Below are 17,826 nucleotides of genomic sequence, written 5' to 3' on the forward strand. Positions count from 1 at the left end.
GGTTTTCCCAACTTAACCAAAAACACCATTTTGGTTGAGTGAAAGGGTAGGAGGTACTTGATTATGACACTTAACATTTTCACCTGCTTGAGACACTATAACCCTGCTTTCTAAATGTTTCAGTCTGTGCACTTCTTTTTCAAATAATTTTCATTTTTTTCCATTACCATTTAGCCCCCTTGTACCTCGCCCCCCGATCCGTGCACTTCCCAGTGCTCTGCTGGCCAGCCTTGTATCAACATTCCATCTCCATTCTATCCCTCAAAAAAGCAATTTTGGTCCTTTAGGGCCTAAAAAATTAATCAAAAATTCTTCTCCTACCCCAGAGATCCAACCCCCATTCCTGTGGAGAAGGCACTAGTTAAGGCCACAGTCATCCCTGTCCTCAATTGGGACTTTCTCTCGTTAATAGGATAGCTTCAAAGCTGGTCTCCCAGCTCCATCTGTCTGCTTTAATCTCATGTCCATACTACAGTCAGTGATATTTCTAAATCCCAAATCCGATCGTGCCCCCCCTACATAAATCTTTTAATATGCCTTTCGTCAAATGCCCTTGCATGGTCATAAGGCTTTACATGATATGACTACTGCCTGTGTTTGTTTCGTTCTGTTTTTTTCTCACAAAACAGTTCCTCTTTCAAAGGAACTTCCCCTTTCAAAGGTCTACAGTCTAGTGAGGAGATAGATGAGAATATTGGCAGCCGCAATAGGATGCACTAAGTGCCATTATTTAAGTGCTTACAGGATGCTCAGTAAGCAAAGGAGTAGCCTCTGATTCCTTGTATAGTAGGAAGTGTTGGAGAGAGACTTTCAGAAGCCATAGCTATGACTTGAAAAGCAAAAATGGTTAAGCAGGTGAAGGAACATCAGCCTGCCGAAGATCTCAGCTAAAGTCTTCCCCGATATACATATTGTAGAGTATCTCATCTCTGCCGGTGGAGACCCCTATCACCTGTTGGAGAAGGACTCTCAGGAACTCTAGCCCACACTTCTTTCCCCAGTTCCAGATCTGTCTATATATCCAACAGCCTATTGGACCTTTGTACCTGGATGTCCCCCAGTCAACTCAATCTTAACGTGTCTAAAGCTGACTTCCTACATAAACTTACTCTTCCTAGATACCCTGATTCTGAGCTTCAACCCAGAACCAGCCAGTTTTCCAGGCTAGAAACCTGGAAGTCCATGACCTTTGTCTCCTCACAAGTCTGATTGTCATTGAATCCCTATCACATTATTTCTCCCCTGGAGTACTGCATTAGTCTTTGTCAACTGGTCTCCCATTCTCAGTGCTGGCAAGAGAACATTTAAAGAGGCAGCTACCTATTTCATCCATTAGATTGTGAATTCTTAAGAATAGGAATTAAGTCCTTTCTTCTCTGGGCCCGGGGTTCTCAGTTTTCCCAGTAGCACAGAGTAAGTGTTCATTGTTTTTGAATGAATATAAAGTGAGAAGTTTTGTGCCCACGTTCTTGGAGTGCAGTGGCTCATTCCGTCCACCAGGGGTCAGCCCGGTCCAGCCTTTCTATCTGGCTTAATGCATGAGAAAAGAGGTTTCTATTCCTTTTAAGCCCAGGAGCAAAGGGGTAGAGGAGAGATTTCCTTCAGGAAAGTCCTCCTCTATCAGTACTTTTTGCATTTTGGTAATAATGAAAGGAAAGTTTCAGGACTGTGTTTCTGTAGGATTTCTCCTTTGGTTCTATCCTGGTCGTGAGAGCTGAAGCAAATAGTTTCTTATCTCTCATTTCTTGGATTATTTCACTTTTACAGATGGACTATCCATGTGATAGACTCACCTTCATCACTCAGAGGATTTACCAGCCTCATTGCTAATGAACAAGTAATTAATTATTAACATTTCCATGATAATAATTAGGAAGTGATAGAAATTTGCTTGACAAGCAGAATGGGGAGACATTTAAGGTATAGGGGCAGGTTAGGTCTGGATTATGAAACAAAATGGCGTGTTTGAGGAAACACAGAAGCAGGATGTTGCAGAGTCTCATGCTGGGGAGATAAGGAGAACAGTTAGAAAAGTTGAGACTGGGTTATGAAGAGTCCTGTATGCCCTGATAAGAACCTTTCAGCTCTTCTGAAAGTAGCCAAAGGTGACCCCTGAAAATGGTTCGATATTCACTTGACCCAGAAAATCCCACGAAAACCATGCAAATCAAAGAGATTTAAATCTTCATGTTCACTTCAAGAACACTTGTAAAATTGCCCAGGCCATCAAGGGTTTGCATATCAAAAAAGCCACCAAGTATCTGAAGAATGTCATGTTACAGAAGCAATGTGTGCCATTCCGTTGTTACAGTGGTGGAGTCAGGTGTGCCCAGGCCAGACAGTGGGGCTGGATGCAGGGTCTGTGGCCCAAAATGAGGGCTGAATTTTTGCTGTACATGCTTAATAATGCAGAGAGTAGTGCTGAACTTTAGGGTTTAGATGTAGATTCTCTGGTCATTGAGCACATCAGGGTGAACAAAGTTCCCGAGAGGCGGCACGGAACTTACAGAGCCCATGGGCCAATTATCCCGTACAGGAGCTCTCCCTGCCACATCGAGGAGGTTGCATAGAAGAAAATGATATCCCAGAAGAAACTGAAGGAACAAAAACTTATGACCTGGGAGTAAACTCAGAATGAAATGCATACTAATAAATGGAAAAGAAAAGGAAAGAAAAAGATTAGGCATTCAGGAGCTGTTGAAGGGAATACAGGAAAATGACAAATTTTATAAAGATAAAGCTAGAAGCAACATGGATAGGGAGAAGATAATTAATTGAGTTTTGGATAGGCTGAATTTGGGATGTCTATGGGACATCTAAGGGAAAGCATTTTGTAGATATATGGACATAAATTTCAAGGGAGCCCTGGCCAGGTAGTTCAGTCACGTAGAGCATCTTCCAATGTGCCAAGGCTGCGGGTCTGATCTCCAATCAGTGCGCATACAAGAATCAACCAATAAAGCATGGATAGACGGAACAACAAATCCATGTTCTCTCTCTCTCTCTCTCTCCACCCCCTTTCTCTCTCTATAAAAATCAATAAATAGCCCTGACAGTGTAGCTCAGTTTTTTGGGCATCAACCCACAAAGTGAAAGGTCACTGGTTTGATTCCCCATCAGTGCACATACCTAGGTTTTTGGGTCTGGCCCATGGTTGGGGTACATACGAGAGGCAACCGGTTAATGATGCTCTCTCACATCAATGTTTCTCTTCCTCTCTCCCTCCCTTCCCCTGTCTCTAAAAAAATAATTAAATAAATTCTTTTTAAAAAATCAATAAATAAAATAAAAATATATATATTTCAAAGAAGAGGTGGCCTTATTCAAGGTGAAGTCATTCAAGGGGAGGGTATAAGCTAAACTAAGTGGGAGCCCTGACCAGTGTGGCTCAGTTGGTTGCAGTGCATCCCGTAGACCAGAAGTTCACGGGTTCTATTTCCAGTCAGGGCACATGCCTAGGTTGCCGATTTGGTCCCCAGTCGGGTGCGAATGAGAGGCAACCAATCGACGTCTCTCTCTCTCACATCAATGTTTCTCTCTCTCCCACCCCTTTCTCTCTAAATGCGGTGAAAAAATATCCTCAGGTGAGGATTAAAAAGAAAATTTTTTAAAAATAACATGGGTAAAAAAATGAAGGTGGAATCCTAGGGAGTACCAGTACCTGAGATAACACATATAAAGTGCTTAGTGCTTAGAACAGGACCTGACCTATAATGAGCATTGGTCTACCTGGCTTGGGGTTGTATCTGACTTCCTAGGAAAGGAAGGGGAGAAGGAGGCAAAAACAGGATGGGCCAGTTTATTTTTACTCAGTTTCTTGGGTTACCCCATTTCTAACGTGGGGCCTCTGGCCTAATCCAAGTGCTAACTGCAGCCCTTAACTATGGATGGGAGAGGGATGATGCGCTCAGAGCTTGGTGATTGTTCTAGATTTTGCCAGGAGTCAGCAGTCAGCAAAGCATAACCAGAGAAAGAGAGAGAAGGGGGGCCCCAAGAGCTAGCCAAAGAGGCTGCTAGGCTTGCTTGTGCTATGCTGGGGCCTTTGTCCTATTGAACTGTCCACACAATGGAGCTGGGTTGCATGCTGACCTGGCATTCTGAGAATGGGGCTGGGATAGAGATTTCACACAGTAGGAACAGAGGTGGATGATCACTTGGCCCCTCAGGGCCATATCTCTACTCAACTACACTGCAATTACCATAGAGGATGTTCAATACTTGATTTATGTTCAATCATAAATTATGTTTATATCTGATTAATTCATGAATCAGTTCATTTATATTTTGATTTAGGACAGCTGGCTTAACATGTGTATATTGCTTGGGTATATCTCATTTAATCCTTATACAATCCTTTAAAATCTACAAGGTAGATATATGTATATTTTTAAAGATCTTATTTATTTATTTTTAAAGAGAGGGGAAGGGAAGGAGAAAGAGAGGGAGAGAAACATCAATGTGTGGTTGCCTCTCACATGCCCCCTACTGGGGACCTGGCCCGAAACCCAGGCATGTGCCCTGACTGGGAATCAAACCAGCAACCCTTTGGTTCTCAGGCTGGCGCTCAGTCCACTGAGCCACACCAGCCAGGGCTATTTATTGTTAGAGAGAGGGAAAGGGAAAGAAAAAGAGGGGGAGAAATATCAATGTGAGAGAGAAACATCTATTGGTGCCTCTCCTACATGCCACAACCAGGGACTGACTGGGAATCAAACCAGAGACCTTTCACTTTGTGGGATGATGCCCAGCCAACCAGCCACACCAGTTAGGGATCTTAATGGGTTTCCAGTGCACAGAATAGATCTTTGTCCATGACATCCCCTTCTCCTTGGCCTATATCTGGCTCCCACTTACTTGGGGTTCTTTCAAATAATAATCATAGCCTTGGCTGGTTTTGCTTAGTGGATGGAGTGCTGGCCTGTGAGCCAAAGGGTTGTGGGTTTGATTCCCAGTCAGGGCATGTGCCTGGGTTGTGGGCCAGGTCCTCAGTAAGGGGCATGTGACAGGCAACCACACATTGATGTTTCTCTCCCTCTCTTTCTCCTTTCCTTCCCCTCTCTCTAAAAATAAATAAATAAAGTCTTTTAAAAAAGATAATAATCATAATTATTAACCATTCACCCACAAGAGAAACTAGAACCTTAACAGTCACTTACAGAAATCTATACATATGTACATAAATGTCCCACTCCACGCCCTTGCCCCCCCAACCCGACGTAAAAACCATCCTGAATCCTGTGTTCATCAGTTTTTGTTTTCTTTTTTGTGCAGTTTCATCTCATCTACAGTATTCTGAAAAGCATATTTTCTATTTAGATTTTTTTTTAACTTTACAAAAAGGTTATTGTGCCATGTATAGTCTTCTGGGACTATTTCTTGATATTTTATTGTTAAGATTCATCCCTATTATCGAATGACACTGTGGTGGTTCACTCATTTTGACTGCTGAGTAATTTTTCACTGTGTGAACAAAACCACTCTTCATTCATCTATTCTCTTGTCATTGTTGCTTCAAGTTTTTTGCTACTGTGTTACTCTAAACATTCCCGTGCATGTCTCCTGGTAGAGGTATAGAAAAGTTTCTCTTGGGTATATTAAGTGAGAAGTGAAATTCCTGGGTCAAAAAGTATGTTTATCTTTGTAAGATGGTGTGATACTATGTTCCAAAGTGATTATTCCAACTCATGCTCCCACCAGCAATCACAACTGCTGGAGGGAGAGGTCCCCTTGCATCCTCTCCTGTACCTGAACCAAAGTATCTGTTGCTAATGTCTCTGCTCTTAACACCGTGATGTACCACATCACTCCTGTCTAGAGGTCCTTTTCAGAAGCAGCGTGAACCCTGTGCACTCCGTGGGTCCAGCAGTGATGGCTGGCATCCTGGAGCATCACCGGGTGAGATGCAGCAAGGGTGTCAGGGTTGGAAGTCAGGAGACTGATTTCTAAAACACAAGAGACTCCAAGGACCTCTGATGGGTTGCTCCTTTTTCATGAACTCGGAAGCTCCAGTCCCCTTGGGTGCCTTCTGGCCTGTTCTCAGCAACAATTCCTGCGTGTGGCTAAGTTAGATGAGCCGTCCACCTTTGCTGTAACTCTTCCTGTCCCTCCCCAAGCTGATTATTGGAGGAGAGGAGCATAGGCCCTGATATCTGCCCCTCCTCTCAACCCACAGGTGTGCTGGATGGGACTGATCCGGGGCACCGGTATTGCAGGCCTATCTTTTAAGTTTTGGGGGCTTCACAAGAAAAGCTTGTGGCATTTATGATTTGCCACAATGTGGAGAGAGCAGAGCCTTTCAGTGTGTCCCATTTTGCCTTCTCCACCGTCACACAGCCCCCCAACTTCTGGGTTCCAAGGCCCTCACCAAGCTGAGCACCGCTGCACCTGTTTCTGAAAGCTTTCCTTTCCCATCTTATCCCTTTCTCTCTCCTGACCAGCGTATTTCCCCAGACACCTCCACCCCAATGCTTCCCACAGGGTCAAGGTTTAAGGCTGCAGCATCCTGATCACAGCCTTGGTAGGAGGCATTAAACCCACCCGTTGCTCCACAGCCATGAATTGGTTTGTCTCCCTTCAATTCTCCTGTTAGGACCCTGCGAGTTTGGGAAGATGAAGTGCGAGCTGAGATTTGACCCTTCCCCCCTCCTTAGCCCTTTAACCCCACTCCCAGCCTATCCATGGAAGATAGTTCTTCCCCCTCTCTGTCTCTGTTGCTTAAAAGGCCAGGCTGAGGGTTGGGAAAGGGAGGTGCTGGCATAGATTGGGAGTAGGGAACCCAGCTCAGAGAAAGCCAGACACAGCAGAACTATTCTTGTCCCAGAGCTGCAGGGTCCACAGATTCCAGCCCTAACCAGCCAATGGGAGAAGGCCTTCTAATCCCAGAGAACTAAAGAATTCTCTTCAGTTATCCAACATCCCTGCTGGACCCCACTCCTGCCGGCACCCCCACCCACTTACTCCTGGCCGCTTGGAGGAGCCCAGAGGCCCCCAGGAGCTCAGCCTCATACTCCATAAAGTGAACTCATCTTGACTGACCTTCCAAGCAGAGTTGAGGAATGTTCTAACACAGAGGTCAATCAGAACTATGAACCCCAACTTTGACATAACAAGAGAGGGACTCTTTCAGTGCCCCTGTTCTTGGTCCCTTCCTTTCAGAGCCCCCACCTTTACACCCGTGGCTCCACTCACCTCCCAGAAGAGGAGGGAGGGGGAAATCCAGCAGCTTTATCAGGTGCATGGGAAGGCCCTGCCCTCTGCAGCTGTGAACGGGTTAAAAGGCTGGGCCAGCCACCTCAGCCTGCCCCTCCCAGGGATTAAGAGTCCTCTATAAAGGGGACTGTCCACCCAGATCAGGCCAGGGGGGTATCGGGGACCCAGGCATTGTGCCCATCCCCCCTGCCATGTGGGAACTGCGGTCAGCCTCCTTCTGGAGGGCCATATTTGCTGAGTTCTTTGCCACCCTCTTCTATGTCTTCTTCGGTCTGGGGGCCTCACTGCGCTGGGCCCCTGGACCCTTGCATGTCCTACAGGTGGCTCTGGCCTTTGGCCTGGCTCTGGCTACTCTGGTGCAAGCTGTGGGCCACATCAGTGGAGCCCATGTCAATCCTGCTGTGACTTTTGCCTTCCTCGTGGGCTCCCAGATGTCCCTGCTCCGTGCCTTCTGCTACATGGCAGCCCAACTCCTGGGAGCTGTGGCTGGGGCCGCCGTGCTGTACAGCGTTACCCCACCTGCCGTCCGAGGGAACTTAGCACTTAACACGGTAACTATTAAGTCAGTGGGGCTGAGGGAACCCAATGCCCCGACACCTGCCCGGTGCAGGTGGCTCAGTACCCCAGGGGTCAAGGACATTTTGTGTGTCTGTGTGTGTGTTTCATGGTGAGGTAGATCAGCAGATGCTTTGGAGGGGTAAGGAAGGCATAGAGCCACGGACTGAGAATCAAGAAACCTGAGTTCTGGTCCCAGTTTTCCTTCCAATCCCTTGCAGGTGCTTAAGGAAACTTGTTTTACCTATGAGACTTCAGTTTCTGCATCTGCAAAACCGGGTGCAGGTATTTCCAACATTAGGAGAAATTAGAAACAAATACAGTTACTATGAAAGGGGTTGTATTATTCTTCGCCTTGGGGAAACTGATGCCATGGTGGGGGCGGCTGCCTGGGGAATCTAGAGAAGGTAACACTGTGGCAGCCCTAATGAGCCGCCTCCCTTCCTCTTCCTTTGCCTAGTTGCACCCTGGGGTGAGTGTGGGCCAGGCCACCACGGTGGAGATCTTCCTGACGCTGCAGTTTGTGCTCTGCATCTTTGCCACCTATGACGAGAGGCGGAATGGCCGCCTGGGCTCCGTGGCCTTGGCCGTTGGCTTCTCCCTCACGCTGGGGCACCTCTTTGGGGTAAGCGAGAGAGGGGAGCCACTTCTCATTTAAGGATTCCAGGGCCCCCAAACCTTTCCCAAATTTTAAGGCTTCTTCCCACCCACCTGACTATCAAACATGAACATTACCCACCTCCCTCCTATCAGTCAGCACAGAGGAATGAACCCTTGTTATTACTCCTGTGACTGGTCCTTCTCGAACCCAAGGTGGAAATGCATGCATCATGGGTGGATGTGGGCTTAGCCTGTGGATCCATAGTCTGTCCCCAGATAGAGCATCAGCGCCTTCACTCCCGTGTGGGACTCCCTTGCAGTTGTCCTTCCCTTCTTGCTGCTGGTCAGAGGCAAGGTGCCAGACGTCACAGAGAAAAGCTGGATGGAGTGGGGGGAAGTGTCTCAGTTACAACTGTGTCTTTTGCAGATGTATTACACTGGTGCAGGCATGAACCCTGCCCGCTCCTTTGCTCCTGCCATTCTGACCAGAAACTTCGCCAACCACTGGGTGAGTGAGGGGAGAGGAGCAAGGAGCTGAAGCTCTCCTGGAGGGGTGTGGACCACAGGTTCCAGGTTTGGTTCCTGCTTTCCACCCGGATGTGCTGAGTGCAGTACCAGCACTCAGCTAAGTGGGCTGCCACAGAGTTCGGGAGGCCTGTGTGAGCAGGAGTCATTATTCTGGAGAAAGAAAGGCTCTTGCTCATGTTGTCCCTTTGCTGGTTAATCAGGGAATTTTACTAAGTATCCACTGGATTCCAAAACTAGCACTGTCGGGACAGACAACAGAACAGGAAGACAAAAACATCTACTGTCAGCAGTCAGGGTGTGTATGAGCACAAATGGGCCGGGCCTCATCCAGTCCTTGCACTTTACTAGCCCCACGTGTGACTGTGGCAAGAGTGCAATCATTCTGCACCTCAGCTTCCTTGCTATAAAACGAGCTGTTATGAGAAGTAAGTGTGAAACTTCTATGTGAGGAATACTTAGCCCAGAATCTGGTATGGAAGAAGTCCTCAATAAAAATTGGCTGTTTGTGTTGTTTGGCTATGTGCCAGACAAAACATGAAAGTAACTCAAAAGCATTTTCAGGCTGCTCTGTCTGTGGAGTAGCCCACTCTCTGTCTCACTGCTTCACTAATAAGTGCTTTTACTTTAAACTCTGAAAAAAAATTTTTTTACAGTATACCCATTTCTATGGCCACATTATTCACAGTAGCCAGAAGGTGGAAGCACTCAAGTGTCCCTCACAGATGAATTAATAAATAAAATTTAGTATATACATATAATGGAATCGCATTCAGCCTTAAAAGAGAAGGAAATCCTGGCATATGCTACAACACAGATGAACCTTGAGGACATTATAGTTCATGAAGTAAGCCAGTCACAAAAAGGCAAAAGCTGTATAATTCCTCTTATATGCAGCATCTAGATTAGTGGAATTCATTGAAACAAAGCAAAATGGTAGTTGACTGGGGCTGGGGAGAGAGGAAATGGGGAGTTGTGGTTTAATGGGTATAGAGTTTCAGTTCTGTGAGATGAAAAAGTCCTGGAGACTTGGTGCCAACAACATGAATGTACTCAACACTACTGAAGGCTCACTTACAAATGGTTAAGGGCTCTGGCCGTGTAGTTCAGGGGTGAGAGTGTTGTTCCAATATGTCACAATTGCAGGTGCCAAGGTTACGGGTTCGATCCCCAGTCAGGGCACATACAAGAAACAACCAATGAATGCATGAACAAGTAGAACAACAAATCAGTGTTTCTCTCTTCCTCTCAAATCAATAATAATAATAATAGAAATAGTTAAGATGGTAAATTTTATGTTCTGTGCATTTTGTCACAATTAAAAATTTTTTCAAAGTAGTATATAAACTAGTGCCAAATAATAACAACAAATAGAATATACAGGAGGTGTGGGATAAAGGAATAATTTGATGAGTCAGAAAAGAAATGGTGAATTTTAAGGTGTAGACAGTGGAACAGTTTAGAGTTTTAAAACACACACGTACAAACAAACAAACACTGATTTCTGCTTTAATGGTGCCAAAGTATGTACCCAAGTATGTCTGTTTTCTACCGATGGAGTTGGGAAAATAGCAGCCTTGCTCTTGGTGCTCTCTCCAAGCTTGATTATGCCTTTCCTCTTCCTACAGGTGTACTGGGTGGGCCCAATCATTGGAGGGGGCCTGGGAAGTCTCCTCTACGACTTTCTCCTCTTCCCCCGGCTCAAAAGTGTTTCTGAAAGACTGTCTATCCTCAAGGGTACCAGGCCCAGTGACTCCAATGGACAACCAGAGGGCACAGGGGAACCTGTTGAACTGAAGACCCAGGCCCTGTAAAAGCTGCAGTTGGATAGAGGGAGTAGGAAGCTTCTGGGTTTACACTGAGGGGCTAAATTAGCCCCTGGATGAAGAAAGAGATTGTGGGGAGGGGCATGTACTTCTTTATTTTTTAATTTATGTGTGAGGGTTTTTTTTTTTTCTGTGTGAAATCTTTCAAGTTGCATTCATGAGCTGGTTGTTGCAAACTTCCATTCCTCCCCACCCCACCTCTCTCCGCTGTTGTTTGCGCATGATTGTGTGTATGAATGTGAGTGCACGTGGCTGTGTCTGAGTTGTGGGCACAGCAGGAGAAGCAGGGAAAGGAAAAAAGGTATCATTGTTTACCTTCCTCTCCCAACCCAGTGTGATGAGCTCAGGAAACCAAGAACTTAAGTTCCTGGCCTTTACCCTTATGCCAGTCAAGTGCACAGTTCTAGGTTTCTGAGAGAGTAGGGAGACAGGGAGTGCTCCTCACAGGAGGCAGATGGAAAGAAGTGGACACAACGTATTTCAAGGTTGGGAGAAGGGGCTGGAGCGGGAAGAGAAGAAATGCCGGTATCAGCCCCAGTTCAGTATGTAATTGTACCAAAAAGTTGTGGGGAAGGTAATGGGAGAGTGTAGGCTTACTTATCTCAGGGATGCTTGCCCCAGGGGCTTGGTTGGGGAAGTAGCTCTGAGAAAAGTGAATGCTGGGGTTTGAACTGTTCTGTAAAGCCACATAAACCTGTCTACATCTGCTGGCGGGGTTTTGTTTTCATTCTGGCATGATGGATCTCTTTGGAGGCCCTGAGCCAGTGAGCTCACTATCCAAGGGGTGGGTGAGCCTAGAATCTAGAAAAATCTAGTAGCTGAACTGTTCTGCTGGATATTCCCAGCAGGGCCTCCAGGCAGATGGTACTTAAGTTCCTGAAGAGCTCCAGGGAAAAAACAGGAAATCTGATGCCCGGAGCAAAGGCACAGGTGGAGACAGGCTAGAAAGGAGAGGCTTTGACCCTCAGAGTTTTTATTTAGAGCAAATCAAGACTCTTCAGATGGCATCGTTCTGTTTTTATCACTAGTTTTATAGTCTTCTTTCTTTTCTTTTCTTTTTTGTGTGCTTCTTGTCACTTTCCTCTCAACTGTCCTTTCACCTTCATCAAATCTCTTTTCACTTTTCTTATATCCCAGAAACTGATTCCTTCTATTCAAATACTTAATAATTAAGGACTTAAGTAGTCTTTCGAGCCCTGTCTTTTGTTATTGGCAAAATACGCTCATCTCAGCTGAGGTCAGAGGAGTCTCAACTGACCAATGAATATTTATTGTTGATCTCCTCCTGTTAGGAGCCTCCAGCATACTTCGCAAACTTTAAACCACGAAGACAGACACCCAGCCCCGCAAAACGCCACTGTTCCCAGTAGCTCAATTCCACATTTCCTCCCAAATAAAGCCTTACTTTTCTAACTAACCATAAAAGACTTTGGAATAATCCACTTGACAAGGAGAAGGGGACGAAGGCTTGTAAATTCACATCTAGTAGGATTTTGATTCCTATTATTTTTAAGTCAAAGGAAAATTCACTGCATGTTGATTTTAGGCTCAATGTAGGGGACCGACTCAGCTAAAACAGTACGTGTACTCACTTCCCTTTCCTTACTTTGTCACCACGCCCCTTGCCCGCTGGGGTCACGTGGACCAGTCCGGCTCGCCCAGAGTAGTTCTGCGCGTTTGCGGAGACCGGTCCCACCGAGCTAGGTGGCGGGAAACCCTGCGGCCCCGCACCTGAGGGCCGCCGGCTCCCGGGGGATCCTGAGGACCGGCGGGGAGCGGGTGAGTGAGTATGTGGATGAGATGGCTCTAAGAGAACTGTGCCCCTGCGAAGCTGTGGGGAACTCGGAAGGTGCGGAGTTCCCGTTCCCGCCGCCGGGTTTAAAGGCGAAGGGCGGGGCGCGCGCTTTAGGCGCGCACGCGCAATTTCCCACTCAGCGTCCTAGGTTGGGGGTGCCCTGTGGCGTTCCTCCCTCGCCTGGGACGCTTCTTCTTTCTCCCCGCGCCGGTCCACAGCTTGGTCCTCGTGCGGGAGTGGGGTTGTGATGGGAAGGGGTTCAGAACCCCAAGGGTAGAACAGAAGGTCCGCTTCGGAACGCGCCATTCCGACCCGAACGCGTCCAATTCAGACCCGAAAAAACAGTTGTGCAGCTTAGTGGGAGCCAGAATTCACAGGTCTCTTTGATTTAAATCTTGGGTTTGTATAGTATGGATTTCTTATTCTCTTCCCTGCTTTCCATGGAGTATAAGACTTAAGGACGATACAGCCTCTGTGTGGGTTTATTAATTGGACCATCAACCACTATTAGAGATGCAGGCCTCTGGAACATCAGATACTTAATTAGCTCCTTCCTTGAGTCAGTTCTCTGCTCTTCATGCAGGCAGGAGTTACCTTTCTACAAAGTCAATCTGGCCATTCCAGATGAAATTCAAAACTCCTTTTAGGCCACCCACAGTCTGGCTTAAATCCTTAGGTGGGTGTCCATGGCTTTTCACAGACTGGCCCTGACCCTGTCAGCCTCGTTTTCTAAAGCTCCCCAACGTGTTACCTGTCTCATGCACTTGACTTCCAGCCACATGGAATGGGTGTATCTGCATTGTGCTCCTTCATGCCTTGATACCTATGCTCCTGATGTTCCCTCTACTTGAAGTTCTGACCACTTCTCTGCCAGATAAACTTCTCTTTCAGGACTGAGCTCAGTTGTCCATCTGAAAACCTCTATTTCCAGCTCTCCTGGGCCCAAGTAGACAGTTCTTGGTGTCCTTGCAGTACTGTACCTCCCTTTATTATCAGTGGCACTGGTACAACTCAGTAAAAGGTTCCTGAGCTCCTAACATGTACCTTGCACTGTACTGTGCTCAGTGCCAAGTGGACAGAGATGAACCGGATAGAGTTCCTGCCCTTGAGGAGCTCAGTCTGGAAGGAAAAACACATGTAAATGAGTCCTTTGCAGTTATAGCGTGACAAAGAAGTCTGCTTTGGCTTCCTTCCTCAGCACTCCAAACTCTGTTGGGTAAGCTTGTCTACTTCCACAACTTCACCCGCTATTCTGACGTATCCTGATGCCTCCACATCTTCAGCCCTAACTTTTCCTTCCTCACCTTTGAAACTTGTCTGCTTGCATTCAGATTAGAAACCATACATTGAGCGTCTACGTTGTGACAAACACAGTGATTCCTGACCTCAAGGAGTTTATGTTACAGTGCAGTTGTTAACGGGGATTGAATTAGAATCACCTGATGAACATTTCTGACGCACTCTTCTCCAGGCCTTCCCCTCACAGCCCCCACCCCCAGCTGTGTTTCAGTAACTAGACTGAATATTCGAAGGTGAATAAGAAACAATTCCTGCCCTTAGGGAATCTAAGGCTATCAGAGGGAGTCAGACATTTTAAATAACCTCTTTAAGTGTTGTGTAGACAGGAGCTGTAAATGCCATTATGGAACTCTACTAAATGGCACCGAGGAGAGGTCCGTTCTGTCTGGAGAAGTCAGGAGGGAGTGCATTTGGGCAGTTTTAAAAGATGAGATGAGACTCCAGGCCCAGATGGAGTGGTGTTTTGAGAGAGAAGCTTAAAAGCAGACAGATCTTGAAGGACTTTGTATTGTAAGCACTGGTGGCCACTGAGCCAGGTTTGTGTAGCTGTGCATGCTAACGGTAGACAATTCAAACAGTACTAAAGTGAAAGGTAAATATTTCTCCTGATGTAGACTCACCCGCCCCAGTTGTTCCAGAGACAATCACTATGAAGTTTTTTCTATCCATTGAAGGATTTTAGGCAACGTGGTTATACAGCCAAATCTGGTGATTATGTTGTGGGTAGATTGAAGAGAACGAGATTGGAGGCAGGGAAAGCAGTTAGGAAGCAACTGAATAATCTAAGCAAGGGATAGATACTCAGGGCCTAAAGTAAGGCAGGTCCCACTGCCTTAGCTCAAGTCCTGAGTTCAGGGATGAACAGCGGCTGGATAGGAGAGCTTAAGGAAGAATTAGCCCGAGTCAGTGACCTGAGGTATCTAGGATGATTCCTGGGTTTCTTCTGTGAATAAGTAAGTAGATAGTGTCAGTCCCTGAAAAATCCAAAACATAAGTGGAGCCAAGCTTGGGGGGAAGGTGTTCAATTTTGGACATGTTGAGTGTAAGCTATCTTTGAGACGCAGAGGGGGGACCATACTATTCATTAGTGTAACGGGATTGGCACAATGGGAGCGCAGAGGGGCAAGCGATACACACAGATTCGCTTGCTAATGGTTCAGGGATGGTAGTTGAAGATGGGGGTGTGGGGGAATTTGTGCAAGGAAGCTGTATAAAGTGAAGAAGAGGACTAAAGGTGCAGGCCTCCGGGGCATCAGCATTAAAGGAGAGGAGGAGCAGCTAGTATGGAGCCAAGGAAAGGTGTTTTATGTTAGGTGTTCCGTCCCTTAGATGGAAGAGCTTTGAGCAACTCATGGGGGTGGGGCCTGTATAAAGAGAAGATTGGAAACAAATGAGAAAAAACCAACTAAGGGACAGAAAGTGATTATCAGTCACACAAACAGAGGGCTTATATTAGAAGCAAAGAAGTCAGGGTGGACATATGAAATATGTATGTTTTTAGGTTTGGGTGGAGGAAGTTCACGTTTGATGACCTCTGATCCTAAGAGGAAGGAGGCAGGGAGACCAGGTGGGAGGTGTGTGGGAAGAAGTGGAGTAAAGGGGCTGGAGGATAATAGTGTAAGGTAGAAACAGCTGTTCCAGGAACACTAAAGATTTGTCGGGCCAGGCTGAGAGCCCCATTCGGGTTGGAAACTGCACATTAGTTGTGTATCACTGTGCGGGATTGTTTTTTTCCAGCGAAGTCTTGAGTCAAGATTTAAGAGCCTAGAAAGCAGATGGTTTTATTGATCTGAGGTTGGGGATCTCTTGCGGGTGAGTGCAGTGAAGGGGAAAAAGACTGAAACCACAGAGAGTGGCGTGTGTAGTGATAGAATGGCAGGGTCTGTGGTCCTGCTTTGTGCCACCCCGATTTGGTCATTCTGTTCTTCAGCTCAGAAATCTCAGTGACTCCCTGGTCCATGTTCTAAATCCTTGAACTGACAGACAAAGACAACGTTTTTCATAAAGCAGGCTCCAGCTTCCTTTCTGTTGCTTTTCTGTTAGGCTCACCTATTCATAATTGCTCTCTTTCTGCTTTTGCTCTGGCAGTTTTCTGCCTAAATGTGCCTCCTCCCAGCTGCCCGAATCCTGTGCATCCTTCTAAAGTCCAGTTCAATTACACTTCCTTTGACAAAACCTCCATGACCACTGTATCCTGAAAAGAGCCCTAGTTTTCCAGAATTTCTTTTTCACTATAACTTATTTAGAGGCTCTGCTGTCCTTTACATTGTATCTTCCATATCATGTGGGTTTTATTTCTGCAATAGAATTTTTTGGCACCACCACTGCATTTGCACGGCATCACTTTTTGCTGAGAAGGCTCTTCCTATGCATTTAGTGACTGACTGTGGAGCCCAGAAGATGGAGAGAGATTAATGTTTTGAGAGCTCTTCCTTTGTGCTTACCACTCAGTAAAGCACTGGATACCACCTCCAGGTTCTTGTGGATCAGTACTTCTTTTCCCCTTCAGCTTTATTGAGATATGATTGACATAAAAGTACTTTTGTAAAATGCTAGAACTATTACTAGAAAAACAACTTTTCTCATATTCTGTATGAAAAAACCATGCAGAATATAGGCTTTATTATTAGATTCAACAGAACTAACTTAAATTTCTGTAGATGTTCGAAATGCGTACGTTTTTGTACTTACCTTGATGCAGACTGGGAACAGTGTGCATCAGCAGTGGTCTATTAAGGACCACTGCTTGCCATGAACTCCTTTAAATTTCCCCATTTATTTTCTCAGTACACTGATAAGGAAACTGAGGTTTGGATTAAGCCACATTCTCAAAGATCACCAGTTTAGTACTGGAATTCAAATGCCAAATGTCACTCTGTTACCAGAAGGGGACTGAGCCCAGAGTGAGTCTGCCCTGGGCCAGCCGGTAATGTGCGGGTTCTTGACTTTGTGCAGGAGAGATGTCATGAGACGAGCCCAGCTGACATTGAGAGTGTGTTTATTAACGCTGGGGGCAGTGAAACGAGGGTGGGCCCAGGATTGAAGAAATCACAGGAGAGCCTAGGTGGGATTGCTTTGTTTGGCTCTCTGGAAACGTTCTGGAAATGAAAGGAGCCAAGGCAGGGCTGCTGTCAGCTCACTGGAAAGTCAGAGAAAAGGGGGCCTTGGAGACAGGGTTGGGGTTAGCCCTGGTCTAGCTGCCTGCTGCTGCTCATTGCTCCCCTGGTTACAAGTCTCGTGGGGACCTTTAGCGTTTAGTAGAAAGAAAATTTACTTGAAAAGGAGAATCAAGTGGTCGTGCTCCAAGGAGGTTGTGCAGACTTCTTTGTCCAACGGGGTTTTACCTACTTTCCAAAGGTGGGGAGTTTAGGGGGATCTCAGGGGAGATCTCAATAGAATGCTCATCAGCTTTTCCAAGTGTGCCCTTTCAGGGGGTCATTACACAAAGCAGCTGCTCCTGGCATCACCTGCCTGATTTTGCAGCTTTTCTGGGCCTGGAGCTAAAATATAGTTGAGGGATATAGTTGAGTAAAAGGTTGGGGGATCTAAACTACACGGTCAGCATCGGAGATATGCCCGGGGAGGACAGGCCACCCTGGGCACGTCCTCCGACACATTTTGCCTGTTGCTACCCACCCAGTGACCTGTATCTGCCTGTACTTTGCTTGGCCAGTTTGTTCAGGTCTCTGTCTGTTTCCCCATTCCACTCGGCAAGGAATTTTCCTAACTTCTTACTATCCTGCCTCAATTCTCTTCGTATTAGTGATTCTCAAAACTACTACTTCAAACAGGGTTGGTTTGGGGCAGTTTTTTCTTTGGCTTTATTTCATTTTCAAGAAATGAGTTAATTTTCTCTCTTGAATGGCAAGTGTATTTAATATTTTATCTTGTTTTCCTTTAATTCTTGCATTTGGAGGCCCATGAGTATTAGTTTCAAATGAATATTGCTTTATCTGAACTACTTGGTACTAACATTTGGTGGGAAAAGGAACTAACATCACTTTTAAATGTCCACAT

The 17,826-nt window shown here is 46.1% G+C and overlaps 2 protein-coding genes across 2 annotated transcripts in view; both read left to right on the forward strand.

Moving 5' to 3' along the window:
- Positions 1–7,334: 7,334 nt before the first annotated feature.
- MIP (major intrinsic protein of lens fiber) lies at positions 7,335–11,906 on the forward strand. The gene is made up of 4 exons (XM_024576417.4): positions 7,335–7,760; positions 8,225–8,389; positions 8,792–8,872; positions 10,518–11,906. The coding sequence occupies exons 1-4, from the start codon at positions 7,401–7,403 to the stop codon at positions 10,701–10,703; spliced, it is 792 nt and encodes a 263-aa protein (XP_024432185.1). The 5' UTR covers positions 7,335–7,400; the 3' UTR covers positions 10,704–11,906.
- Positions 11,907–11,972: 66 nt separating this feature from the next.
- TIMELESS (timeless circadian regulator) overlaps positions 11,973–17,826 on the forward strand; it is a 28,565-nt gene continuing 22,711 nt past the window's right edge. The window contains exon 1 of the mRNA XM_045184722.2: positions 11,973–12,494. The gene's annotated coding sequence lies outside the window, so the exon portion shown is untranslated. The remainder of the gene's footprint in view (positions 12,495–17,826) is intronic.

Source organism: Desmodus rotundus, chromosome 3 (assembly GCF_022682495.2).
Source record: "Desmodus rotundus isolate HL8 chromosome 3, HLdesRot8A.1, whole genome shotgun sequence".
Classification (NCBI taxonomy): domain Eukaryota; kingdom Metazoa; phylum Chordata; class Mammalia; order Chiroptera; family Phyllostomidae; genus Desmodus; species Desmodus rotundus.